This window comes from Diabrotica virgifera, chromosome 3, assembly GCF_917563875.1.
Source record: "Diabrotica virgifera virgifera chromosome 3, PGI_DIABVI_V3a".
Taxonomy (NCBI): domain Eukaryota; kingdom Metazoa; phylum Arthropoda; class Insecta; order Coleoptera; family Chrysomelidae; genus Diabrotica; species Diabrotica virgifera.
In genome coordinates this window covers 15,748,298-15,762,904 of record NC_065445.1, presented here as the reverse complement: position 1 = coordinate 15,762,904, position 14,607 = coordinate 15,748,298, and the positions used below count along the sequence as shown (strand labels likewise).

The 14,607-nt window shown below is 32.7% G+C and overlaps 2 protein-coding genes across 2 annotated transcripts; both read left to right on the top strand.

The window, feature by feature from the left end:
* Positions 1-395: 395 nt before the first annotated feature.
* On the top strand, positions 396-3,583 carry LOC114327162 (protein CEBPZOS). Its single transcript, XM_028275685.2, has 2 exons — positions 396-630; positions 3,346-3,583. The coding sequence occupies exons 1-2, from the start codon at positions 501-503 to the stop codon at positions 3,471-3,473; spliced, it is 258 nt and encodes an 85-aa protein (XP_028131486.1). The 5' UTR covers positions 396-500; the 3' UTR covers positions 3,474-3,583.
* A 3,375-nt stretch (positions 3,584-6,958) lies between these two features.
* Positions 6,959-8,015, top strand: LOC114327160 (tubulin-specific chaperone C). The gene has a single exon (XM_028275683.2). The coding sequence runs from the start codon at positions 6,959-6,961 to the stop codon at positions 7,961-7,963; it is 1,005 nt and encodes a 334-aa protein (XP_028131484.1). The 3' UTR covers positions 7,964-8,015.
* The last annotated feature ends 6,592 nt before the right edge of the window (positions 8,016-14,607 follow it).

Below are 14,607 nucleotides of genomic sequence, written 5' to 3'. Positions count from 1 at the left end.
AACTAATTTTATTTACTACATACAATTGTTCACGTTTTCATAACATAACCTGAATCTTATTTTTTCTTCTTACTATTTTTTTGGACTATGGCCTTGACAATTATCCAGTAACCAGGACTAATATAATTGGCCAATACAATTAAAAGTGCGAATAATAGTACAGAGCGAAGAAATAGGGGTCGCTTTGTCGAACTTGCACGGTCCCAATGTATATATGGTCTGTGCGTAATATCACAATCTTGAGTCCTGATAAACAACCGTCGCGCGTCGTGTTAATGAATCACCCTGTATAAATCTATGTGCAATACCATAGCCACCAAGGTGGCTATGGCAATACTGTATTGAACAGACAGTTCTGTTTTGTATACACTACCGCAAAGTATTGTCACTGTCACTGTCACAAGTCACTTATCATCGGTTCGTCATTCATTGTCCTTTTTTGGATAAAAAATTCCAGTAAGTATCCGCATAACACCAAATGGCTCAATTTTCATCCAGTTATGCTTATTAAAAATCCAAAACCGGCTGTAAGAAAGTGGCTAAAACGAGGGGCTGTGGCGTTATTCGTTATAGAAGGAGCAAGTTTTGTTGGAAGCTATTTTCTTTGGTATAGAGTCAACACAGATAGAGGTACTTATACATTTGCTGAAATTCTATTTTAAATCCTTTCCTTTTCGTTAAACGCTAGAATGCCAAGTTCTTTGTTTAACCGTTAATATCAAGCAATGTCAAATTGATTAGATAGAAAGAACGTAATTCACTTTTTATCTATTATAATTAGAGTAGGTACATATTAAAATTATGTATGTCCTAATTTAATATTGTTGCACTATGAGGACATGCAGATTGCTTAGGTATTTGATCTAGTAGGTTCGATGCTTATTCTTGTAAACTCTTACAGAGCTGTCAATATGTAAAATAGCTTTATTGTCAAGCTACTTCCAAGATATTAACCAAAACAATGTCTCGAGCATTTCCCAGCAACATAGTATATTCTCTTATACATATTATAGTCATTTTAGATGCTTAACTTACTTTTTCGTGTCTGGATCCGACTACAGTTTTTCTGCCCAGTATCGGGCTACATCTACATCCTTTATATTTGCAAGTTCTGTGGTTTATCGTATCATAGGCCGCTGTAAGGTCTATCAAGGCCACTCCCACTATCTCTTATGCTCAAATCCCTCCTCTATGTACTCTGTTAGGTTCAGCACTTGGCCTGTGCATGATTTACCTGGCCTGAAGCCTGCTTGTTGTGGGATTAGTTTTGCATCTAATTTTTCCTGGATGCAGTTCAAAATGAGGCGTTCATACAATTTATTCAAATGGCATAGGAAACATATTGGATGGTAGCTACTCGGTAGTTCAGGGTCTTTCCCATGTTTCAGAAGGGCTACTACTTTTGATTTACGCCAAAGTTTTGGAATCTGGTAGGTAGAGCGACAGATGTTAAATATATTGAGCACCCATTGTCTCGTTTTTTGTCTCAGGTGTTTTATCTGCTCTGTTAGAATTTCGTCCACCCCAAGTGATTTTCTATTTTTCATATAGTCCATACCATTTTTCAGCTCTTCGATGGTAAATGGGTTTCGCAAGAGAGTTCTTTCCTGTTTTTGAGTTCTTATAATTTTTGGCATTTTGCAACTATGGTTTGCTTTGCCATTCAGAAGCAGTTGGTGGGCTATCTGATTTGGCGTTATTGCACATGGCTCTTTCATTTCTGTGGGATCACCGTTAAGTTTTTTAATCATAATCCAAGCCTGCTTACTACTGTGCGTCATATCTATTTTACGTATTGTTTCGCTCCACCGTTCTTGTCTGGAGGTGCTTAGCATTTACTGCAATCTCTCCCCTATCTCTGCCGTAACTTCGCTAAATGGATCTTTACTATATTCTCCAGTGTATTTTGTTATAACGTCTTTTGCTTCGTCGTTGAGACCAGATATGTGATATTGTTGACATCCTCTGAGTATGTGTTTACATGAGGTTCGTTTCACAAGTTTGATGAACACATCATAGTTTTTGGGGATTGATACTGTTTTTCACTTGTGTTTCCAATTCATCAGTATATTTTTCCCAGTTCGCTTTTTTGAAATTAAACCTTCGTTTGAAAGGTATTTTGGGAGCTTTTATAGCGCTGTATAGGGTTATTCCCACAGGCCTATGTTGTGTCTTTGGTATAGGCTTATATACCTTTGTAACACAACGGTCCTCTAAAGACATGCTGATAAAGGTGAGATCCGGGTTAAAAGCGTTCTTCCATATTTTGCTTTGGAACGAATAGGGCAGTTTTGGGTCATGCAGCAGTGCCAGGTCGTTTTGTTCGGCCCAAGATTCCACAAGATCTCCATTTTTATAAGTTGAAGCTGAACATTATGACTATTAAAATCCCCGAGAATGAATCTGGTTTTTTGAGAAGCGAAATTTTTTGGAGGGGAGATGCTAAAAGACCTACACATGTCACATCCTGACCACCTTATAAGGTCTAACAACCTTGGTCTTGATGAGTTTGTGTAGGCTTGTTGTATGACAAAAATCGGTCAGCGAGGCTAACTGATTTGGTCGGGTGGTCGTGCTATTCCAACAGCCTGATGGTAAGGATGTGTGTAGCATGGTTGACGCAACCTCTGACCCCAACAATAATGAATAATTGTTAATAATTATTTACACACAAATTGCTTGTTAACCCTTTCACTGCAGATGATGTCTAAAGGCATCAGTCGTTTTTAAGTCACAGGTGGATGACTTCTTTCATTGCCATTGGGACAGGCACATAACACTTTAGAGATCGTGTCAGCCTCAAGTGAACGATTAATCTACAGAGAAAGGGTTAACTATGCTAAGGTCTAAAATATAAAGTACATAATTTACTACCTGATGCTGTATATTTTAACATGTTGCATTTTTGTACTCCCAATTATAACATTAAAATTTAAAAATAAAGCTTATACACATTATATGGACAGTTCACTCTTGTTAGAGCATTGGTTTTTGAAAAATATATAAAAACAAGTAAAATAAAAAACTAAATCTAAGCTTTTTTGGGTTTTTTGTAAAGTATTTTAAAAATCTTTAAAATAAATGTTTCTTTCACTCTTAATATAAACTTAATAAAAATCTACGTGGAACTAAACAATACATCTAGTTTCAAAATAAAAGAAAAATTAGGTTTCTAAGTGCTTTGGTTACAGAGATATGTGACATAATGTTAATGTTGTCTTAAATGGGACTTCGGGTGCCCTTAAATCAACTATAAAAACTTTCATACATCAGTAAAGTTACAATTATTGTAAAATTTGAGATTATTTTTTATTTTATTATTATACTAATGTAGTAATTTTTTAGATACAAGAAAGTATTTATACCAGAATTATCCATCAGTTTTGGAAGCATACTATAAAATTGGAGAAACATTTGATTCCCAAAATCAAATAAGACAAATTGATTTGGCTTACTGGAATAAGGAATCTTAATGGCATCTAGACTTGTTAGATCATTATTCTGGTTAGTTGCTTGTGGAGGTGTCAGTTATGGTCTTTTAATTTTGACTACACCAACAGAAGAAGACATCAGAAAAAGAAAAGAGGTAATTTAACAGGTATAATCTTGAGGTTTTTTAGCCTCCATATCATAATTTTAATAATAAAGTAGTATCAATGTGTAGATGCGTATTAACAGATGAATAAAGAATATCTGGGTATAACTTGCATTCATTCAACTGTATAATACAGTCCCTGGCCATATTATTTTGACCACCTATGAATTTTTACAAAAATCAACTATTCCACTAGATACATTTTGTTTAAAATATGATTTTTAAATTTAATTTTGTTGTGTAATGTTAATGTTATACATTAACTATAATATCGTGGGCGTATACTGGGAAAATCCACTAACTCCATTTTTTTTTCAATTTTGACATTTTAATACCATTAAATCCACAAACATCAATATGTTAACAGGAAAAACTGTATATCTCCAAATTCGTCATCCACCTTGCTTAAATCGGTACATTCAATGACAAAGAAAATCAACTAACTCCATCTTTTTCTGTTTTCATGAATAAAATAATGTTTTTCCAAATATTTTCTGTACATGTGTACATGTATGTGCACACCACCTTTGTTTAACATCCTTCAAAATCATATCCATGTACCAAAACTTGAACAGCCAGTGTACCCGATTTTTAAGAGGCAAGCCATAAGGTATAAAAATGTTTAAATGCGTTTTTCTCAAAACTTTGCTTTTGTGAGTTAGTGGATTTTCCCAGTACGCCCATGGTATATTTAATAATATATTGAATATACAATAGTATGTGCATATTGTTTGCAAAACGTGGTAAACATACTTTCTTCAAGTTCCAGGATGGCTTTTTTGCATCAGCAATAGAAAGAAAACTAAATTTATGGTGATCAGTAAAAAGAACATTCAACATATCGACCTGAATATTGAAGCCGAACGTATTGAAAGAGTACACCGATTTAAATATCTGGGATATACAATAAATGATAAGTGGGATCCAGACGTAGAGATTAGGATCCGAATTGAAATAGCAAGATCCAAATTCATAAAAATGAGAAAGCTCTTAAGCAACCGCAACCTAAGCGTTAACCTCCGATGGCGTGACACGAAATGCTACGTACTCTCTACGCTACTTTACGGAGTAGAAGGGTGGACGTTAACAGCAGAAACTATAAAGAAGTTAGCATACTGAGAATACCTTGGACAGACAGAGTGACCAACACAGAGGTATTGAGACGAATGGGTAAAGAGGTGGAATTGTTAACAACTGTTAAAAGGAGGAAAGCGTCATACCTGGGCCATGTGTTCCGTAATGATAAGTACAGTCTGCTACAGCTTATCGTCGAAGGCAAGATTGAGGGTAGAAGAGGTTTGGGTAGAAAGAAGAAATCCTGGCTGAGAAACTTGAGAGAATGGTTTCAAATACCAGAAGCTGCGAACATAATACATGCGGCACAAAACAGAGAAATCTATCGTTTGATGGTCGCCAACCTTCGGTAGAAGACGGCACATAAAGAAGAAGAAATGAGGAAAATGTATCGCCAACTTTTAACATCATTGACATACCAATACTTAACCTAACTAAAAGTACCAATATTTAGAAAAAAAAACCAACGGACGCCCAATGGTGACACTTACCTAAGTCATTCAAGTTTTCCAAATTCAAACTTATTATTCCCACAATAATTAACAATTCGATACAAATATAACTACTTATATACTGAGACCGGCACTATAATAAAATAAGATGGAAGAATCGTCAACTCGTGCATTAACTCACCACGTGTATATAATATGCTGAACTGCAAGTGAAAGCGAACGGCATCCGAAGAAAATGCCATCAAACGCATCATACGAATGACGGCATAGCTGTTAACGGCATTATAGTGCAAGACCGTTTAACGGCAGTTTAAGTACAGCGTTAAATGTATTATATCTAATATACATTTAATAATAAACAGTAAAACAATAAACCATTTGAAAATATCACATATTTTTTTTTAATTTATTATATTTAATATAGTTAATAATAAACAGTAAAACAATAAACCATTTGACAATATCACATATTTTTATTTTTTTTATATAGCTTGTTGGGCCCCCTTTAACTTTGATTACCGCTTTTATCGGTCTTGGCATACTCTGAATGCAGTTAAATTCACTTTGCTTCCATTTGTCATTGAGGTTCCAATGATATATTAGTTCTTCAATCAAAACATTTTGTTGGTGACCTTTTCATGGGAAATTTCTCTTTTTAAAAGCTCCCAAACATTTTCTAAGGGATTAAGGTCAGGAGTCAGGAGTAAAAAGTATCAAAAACCTCCACTTTTCACCCTCCGTAACTCTGGAACCGTTGATTTTATAACAATTAGGTATCGGATCATTTTTGTTTTAAATTTTATGTAGAACATTTTTGTATAGAACATTGTTTACCTTAAGGCATTTAAAAATATTGATGAAAAACGTAAAAAAACTACTAATTTACCGACTTCTCCCCCATCTCCCCCCCAAACCTGACGCTCAAAATGGTGTAACTTTTTACTGAACAATATGTGGACCACATAGAACAATTTGGTGTTGGAGGAAAACTTTTACTTTGGACATCTGTGTTAGGCCTTTTTTTGGACCAATTATACTATACTACCTCCGTAACTTTGGAACCGTTTATTTTAGAAGGATTATGCATAGAGCCTTTTTTATTTCAAATTTAATGTAGAACATTTTTGTATAGAAGGTTGTTCATGCTAAACCGCATAGTATTAGAAATATTGACGAACAATGTAAAAAACTACGAATTTACTGATTTCACCCCCCTCTCCCCCCCAAAACCGACGCTCAAAATGGTGTGACTTTTTTCTGAACATTACATATGTGGACCAATGTGAACAATTTGGTGTTGGAGGATAACTTTCACTTTGGATGTCTGGGTTTGGGTCTAGGGTCTAGTTATACTATACTACTATTAGTTCCATCTCTCTTTACTTCACAATATATTATGTTGTCCATCTTTTGCGTTATTTTGCCGGTTATTAGCGCGCTCATCACTGTATACCTACAAAAACTGTAATACTGGATGTAAAACTAATAGTAATCATCAATTTCTATGACAATGTGTCATACATACATTTTTATTGTGTTAGTGTATGTCATAATATTGACATTCATAAATGTCATCGAAGAATGTCGTAATAAAAATTTTTATTCAGTTTTTTGACTACTTATTATTCTTGATTAATATTGATTTAAATTTTTATTTTTAGGAATTACTTACTGTTAAAGAAAACCGGGAACATTTAACCAAAAACCAACAGTTTATGGATGTTATAATCTCAGCATCCGAAAATAAGAAGCCTATTTATCGTTTAACCAAGGAAGAACTCGAGAGAGAATTTGGAAAGAAGTAAACCCTAGTAACCCACTGTATCCTATATCCAACATGAATTCTACTATAACTTTCGAAAACACAAATGAAAAAGCTAACAAACTAAATCTTTTAACCAAGAGAGAAGTGGAGCGGCAACTTAATCTACAAAAACGTAAAGATAACAAGGATTCTCTTGTAGCGGGTAATGAAAAATTGGAGTTTTTCGAAACTCTATTCGCAGAAAAACGATCATACATAGAAAACATGATAGATCTGTCTAAAAGTGTCCCAGTGAATGAACTCCCTGATCATTTCAATGAAATTTTAAAAGAAATAGTAACTTTACAAAAATATGTAGCAGCTTCGAGTATTTTTATTAGGAATTATGATATGCAAAAATGTCAGAATATTTTACAGGAATTAACAGTAAGAACGAAACAAGTAGAAGACGAATTGCTACCCAAAAAGAAATTTTCCTTTAAAAATAAAGTTAAACAAAAGGCACAGAACAGCGAAATAAAAAGTAAAAGTATAGACGATGTCGATTTTAAACCAAAAATTGAGCCAGTTAAAAACGTTACCGGTTTTTTCAATAAGTGTAACGAACACCTCGCTTTAGATAATTCTGAACTGCTTAAAAAGGATGTTTCTATAGAAAAATTAGATTCTTGTACAGTGTCCCTTCAAGGTAGTCCTTCCACTTTACACTTAAACTACTTAAGAAATTGTAGGATATTCTCCGGCCCAGTTAGTACTTCGATATTCGCTGAAAACTGCGAGAACTGTATTTTGGTCATAGCATGCCAACAGTTGCGCTTGCACAACTCTAAAAATACCGATATTTATCTATATGTAACTAGTAGAGCTATAATGGAAGATTGTAAAGATATCAACGTTGCGCCTTACAATTGGAAATACGAAGGCATTGAAAGCGACTTTGAAAGTGCCTCTTTTGATACTGCTGTAAATAATTGGACATGTATAGATGATTTTAATTGGTTGAATCAGAAACATTCTCCCAACTGGAAGGAAATTGATGAAAAAGATAGAATTCAAAGTTGGAATCATTATTTATAGACACAATGTAGTTTTATTAGTTGTTAACTTTTATTAAACAGATTTGCTTCTACATAGTGTTTTCTTTTCTACCTATTTACAGTACGTCCAGGGTCTTAAGAACAAAAAAGCAATTTCATTAGCAGAACCGAATTAAAAATTATTCTGCACATTGTTTTTTGAAACGCTATTTGTTTAAAATATCTCATTTTTGTTGTAAAAAAATATATTAATTTGTCTGGACTAAATTAGTTCTTTTTTTTCCTGATTCTGGCTTTGTTTTAGAAAATTACAGTTCTGTTGATATCAGAGGACTTATGTTTATAGTCCAAGTAATGAAGCTTAAAATAGGACAACACCTCGCAATTTTTACGGAATGGATCGATTTGCTTCAAAATTTGAGAACAAGTAGTGAATAGTCCAAGGATCAAAATCTATATGAGGCCGAAAGGCGCTTTTGCCATGGGGGTGGTTGCCACCCCATGTCGGGGGTGGAAATTTTTTATTTAATTTTGACCACAAAAGTTGGTAAAAACATTCATTCTAAGCAAAAAAGTTCTATACATTTTTTTGATAAAATGAATAGTTTTCGATTTATTCGCCATCAAAAGTCTTAGTTTTATATCGAAAAAATCAATGTTTTTAATCAGTTTTCTGCTAATAACTCAAAAAGTTTTCGTTTTATCAAAAGATATTTGCTTAACAAAAATGTACCTTTTAAAAAAATAAGCAAAACCTTTTTTTTAATTTTCTTTAAGACCAATAGTATAATCGAGTTATACTTTATTATACAGGGTGTCCCGGAAAATAGTGCGTTCCTTTAAGGTATGGATAGAATACACAATTTAGAACAAAAAAATCCTATACCATTTTTTTCTAAAGTTAACCGTTCCCAAAAAAAAGATTACATTGGTTTCCATATACCTGAATTTTAATCTTCAGAAAATTAAATAATCTGGCAACATGTTACGCACTGGTGAATAAGAACTCGTTTGTGTCTTACAGTATTTAAAATAATCCAACCTAATACTTACTATTTTTGTTTACTATAATTTTTTTTAAATGTAGTTGAAATATGGAATAATTTTAAACGAATTATACTTACATATTTTAAGATGAAAACACATGTTTTAACTGAACCACTACTTTTGCGAACACATGAATTCATAGATTAACATGCACTCATACGACGAGAAATTCCAGCAAAACATTTTGAAAGAATTTTAGTAGGTATTATGCCTTTCTATTTATTGATCTGCCATAAATAAACAACATAATATCATAATATTACTCATGAACACACGATTCAAAAACATTTTCGGCGTTGACACTAAACAGTATTCTTCCAAATTATCTGTTAACTAAACATGGGACTATTTACGTTTAGATTTTTGTACTTCACAGAGTTGCCAGATTTGAATTTGCGTTCCAAAATGTTTTATATTTTTATGGTCAAACGGTTGACTTTAGAAAAAAAATTTATAAGAGTTTTTTGTTCTACATGGTGCCTTCTAGCTATACCTTTAAGGAACGCTCTATTTTCCGGGACACCCTGTATGTTAGCTCTTCTTCGTCAAATGCTAAATATTGTAGTTTCAAAGTCAAAAGACGAGAAAACTATGTATTTTTCGAGAATAACTTGTTTAAACTAATTTTAAGTATTTAAAAATATCTATCTCCTGAAATAAAAAAAGTAGTCTCTAATAGCTCAAAAATTAAATGACATAATAAAAAGAATGTCAGTCCCTATTTTTTTTCAGCGAAAACGTGATCGGAAACTTCCCCCCTACTCACCACCCTAATTAAAATTAGTCATTGACCTTATCTAATCTTCTTTATTTATGTATTATTAATAGGTTTTAGAGGTTTGACTGGCTTATAATGATTAGTTTAAAAAAAATGTAGTTAAAAGCGAATAACGAATTTTTGTAGTTTGGTAAAAAATGCCCTTTTCTTCATAATAGAAAGATTAGCATCAGAGATACGAAAAAATATTTAAATATAAAATTGTAGGTTATTTAATTCACAAGAACATGCAAAAAAAACTTGTAATAACATGCAAAAACCACCTTTAATACCAACCCTTTGAAAGTCAACTCTTTTTGCGACTGAGGATTATTAAAGGATTTAATATTAACAGCCTTATAGATCTTATAAAAACCTACAAAATTCTTTTTCAACAAACCTTCTAGGATAAAAAATAAAAAAGTTACGGTTAAAAAATCAATATATTTAAAAAAAAAAGAGAAAAAACCAATTGGAAGCCTAATAATGTAAGTTAGCGGTGGTGTTAGTCATTAGCCTTATTTATTCTTCTTTATTTATGCATTATTAATAAATTCCAGAAGTTTGACTGGCTTAGAATGATTAATTTTTAAAAAACTGAAGTTAAAACGAATAACGAATTTTTGTAGTGTGGTAAAAAATGCCATTTTCTTCAGAATGAAAGATTAGCATCAGAGGTACGAAAAAATGTTTAAATATGAAATTGTAGGATATTTAATTCCCAAGAACTTATATTCAAAAAAATTTTTTCTACGGCAAAAATTGAGTGAATCGTAAATGAGTATAATATCTAAAAACATTGATTTTTTCGATATAAAACTAACACTTTCGATAGCGAATAAATCAAAAACTAATAATTTTATCAAAAAAATCTATAGAACATTTTTTGCTTAAAATGAATGTTTTTATCAACTTTTGTGGTCAAAATGTAATAAAAAATTTCCACCCCCGAGATGGGGTGGTAACCACCCTCATGGTAAAAGCGCCTTTTGGCATCATATAGATTTTGATCCTTGGACTATCCACTACTTATTCTCAAATTTTCAAGCAAATCGATCCATATTCTGTAAAAATTTCGAGGTGAAAAGCTTCGGTTCCTGGACTATATTAGTTGCACCAACAAATAAACGATTGATTTGGATTGCCCGTTTATTTTAAAATACAATTTTGTCAAAAAACTGTCAAATTAAAGGCAGAAATTTTAACGATTCTCCCAAAAAATATTAAATTTTAACCATTTTCGAAAGAAAAGTGTTCTGTTGTTATATTTGATGGTAAAAAATTTAATATTTTTCGGGAGAATCGTTAAAATTTCTGTTTTTAATTGGCAGTTTTTTGACAACTATTATTTTTTAAAATAAACGGACAATCCAAATCAAAAAATCAATCGTTTATTTGTTGGTCCACCTGTACATTAGTACATATTCACACATGTTGTCAAACTAAATTTTGTTAGATTAGGTAGATACGTTTAAATTTTCTAATAGATTTCCGAGCCGACTACAACTGCATCGTCTCGACTCTTCTGAATATTTTATTTATATACCTAATATCGTATGGCATTTTTGCCGGGGAAATCTTTTCTGATTGTTCCGGCGCCAATTGCATCTTTAACCCAGTTTGAAGTAACTGATGTCCATAGATTAATAATATAGTATTACCACTGATGTCGATGTATCAGTCATGCCCCGCTAACTCTAATAAAAAACATGTAATCGTATTTATTTTCCTTCCGTTTAGTCAGAGGCGCTGATGTCGGCATTGTGATTGGTGGAACATGACTTTTGACAAATCCTGCGCTATCTGTGAATCTGTAATCTGTGTTCGTGCTCGTTCGTTCGTTGTCGTTCACTTATTTTATATGGTCGGTTATGATGTGATGTGTTTGGCTTGGTGTTTGTGTTTAATTTGTGTTTGTGTCAAAAAAAAAGCTGATATTCAGTCGTGTTTTTTGATATTTTTGTTATTTCATAATCGAGTACCTTTTTAAAGGTAAGTTTTTCTGATTGTAGGTACTGTTTATCCAACCGTTTTAAAATACACATTTTATTTCGCGTTTTGTTGTTGGATCTAATGGCCGATCAGCTGTTGTGTGCAGCCGATAAATTCAACAAGTAAACATATATTTAATCGAAATGAAATAATAATATTTCTATGTAAAATGTCACATTATTGTATAAATAAATAATTAAGAAACAAAAGTTGTTTGTGTTTTACCTTTATTGTCCACTATATAAAATAATATTAAATATTGGAAGTACCGTATGGAGGCTATGGTGTACCTAGCGTGGAGGCTAGATAACGCTACCCTTCCTATCCAATCAACAGCAAGAACGTTTAAAATTTCACACCTATCATGTCGAAGCTACAGACCACTTACGTGGAGGCCAGATTTGTAGTATCCTTCCAATTTCCCAGGTGCTGAAATACGTGACATATTTTTTGAAGGGTAAGATCGCGTTCTACCAAATCAGACAACACTTTTTTTCTATGGTATCAGTAGCCCTGGGAGACACTAAAGCCGCAGTCTCTCTTATGCGATTGTCGCATGCGTTTGACGCAAGCAGCAGTCGCAAGCGATGTTCTGTGCACTCCTCAAATGTAAACTTTATGCGGCCGGTCTGTCTTGTGCGTCCGACGCGAGGAATCGCATGCGCCTGCTGCATCGACTGGTGATGATAGCAGTGCTTTGCAGTGACTGCATGCGTCCATTTCATAAAACAACAAAAAATTTGACAGAGAATTTAAAAGTTTGTTGTTTATTGTTTATCAACTTATGATAATGAGGTTCGAGGTTAAGAAGCTTTGTTAATTAATATTTTAATAATACGTAATTCCAGATATAAATAAGCAATATGCTGTTGTTTTCATAATTGCACAGAGAATAAACATTTTGCACTTTAATGTGACACCAAGTTTTTCTTCTGGTGTTATCACTCTCTTTGCCATTCTTGTAGGAGATTTCGTTATGTCTTCCTTAATAGCACATAACAAGAAATTAATGGAACTGGTTCTTCGTCACGCGAAAGAAACTATGAAACTTGGTCTCATTATCAACCATATATTTACTTATTAAATTGGTTTGGTATCCTTCTTCAACCCTATTCACATACATTTCATCAGTTTTACTCTTTTTTGGTTTACCTTCATATGAGAGCATCATTTTTAAAAGGTTCTCTTCCAATTCTTGCTCTTTTAATATGTGAAGATAAACCTGTCTCTGTAGATACCCCATTATTATTATCACTAAATTAATTACTACTTACTATTACCGTTGATTGATAAATATAGAGGGGTATATTCATCAATAAGCGTTATTACTATTACTACTACCTACTAATTATAAATTACTAAATATTACTATTATTATAAATGACTAATGAATATTATTAATTACTAAGGATTACTATTATTATAAATTACTAAATATTCCTATTATTATTAATTACTAAGTATTACTATAATTATAAATTATTAAAAATAGTATTATAAATTACTATGAAGCAATTTTACTGTTATCGGTGCTATCCTTTATCAGATAATATATAACATAACCTTTAACCTATTATTTTCAAAATTCCCGCTTTTCATCAGCTGTTCTATCTGATGCGTCTAAACGCACAAGAGAGACCACCTTAACCACTGCGTTAATTGCTTGCGACTACTGCTTGCGTCGAACGCATGCGACAATCGCATAAGAGAGACTGCGCCTACGTCTAGAGAAAACCAAATACTTAGCGTCATAAAGTTAGCGAAACGGTTTTTTCAAAGTCGTTATTTTGACTTCTACCATAGCTCAAAAAATTGCACCTCGTTTGCGGATAATTGCACCATTCAAAATTTCATTTGCGGAGTTTCCGTTTTCGAGATATAAGCAAATCAAAAGTGGAGATTTCGGCGCAGCGCTAAAAATAAATGTCGATTTTCAGGGTATAAAATGCCGTAAAGTCACTAAATAACCATATCAAAAAATTGCACCTCGTTTGCGGATTATAAATAAACCTGTTTTAATTGAAAATTGTGAAAATTGAAAATGTTATAAAGGAAAAACGATATTAATGTTGGTTGCCTATACTGTAGGGGCAAAGGAATGCCAGAATAATTTTCACTTTTGGTAAACCTAAACTGTAAGGCTAAAAGTAGTATGTACCATAGTCAAAATAACTCCTCCTGACTTAAAGGTAATCCCTCCTTTGAAATTTCATTTGGGGATTTTCCGTTTTCGAGATATAACCAAATAAAAAGTTGAGATTTCGAATAAATTTTCATTTTCTGGGTATAAAAAGCCGTAAAATTGCTAAATAATCATATCACCTAATTGCTCCTCGTTTGCGGAGTATAAATAAACTGGCTTTAATTGAAAATAATGAAAATTGAAAATTTTATAAAGAAAAACGATATTAACGACGGTTGTGCTTGCCTACACTGTAGGGGCAATGCAAAGGAATTTTTATTCGTAGTAGTGATGTTGATTATAGTTACTTTCGAGGATTCGTTCCAAATCGTTACTTTTGTATAAAGTAATCATTTACAGTTACAGTATTCGTTACTTTGGATTACTATGATTACTTTTGTATTTGAGTACCGGTAATCATATCGAGAATCGTATTTCTCAGTAGGTAGATATTTTGTATAGGTATTTCGATATAACAACGACCTTCACCGATCTGTTTAAGGGATAAATCGTTACTTTTGTATAAAGTAATCATTTACAGTATTCGTTACTTTGATTACTATATGATTACTTTTGTTACTTTTGTATTCGAGTACCGATAATCATATCGAGAATCGTATTTCTCAGTAGGAAGGTATTTTGTATAGGTATTCTGTCACACCCTTAAAACGCTTCATACCGATAACGATATTCCATAACACTCGTA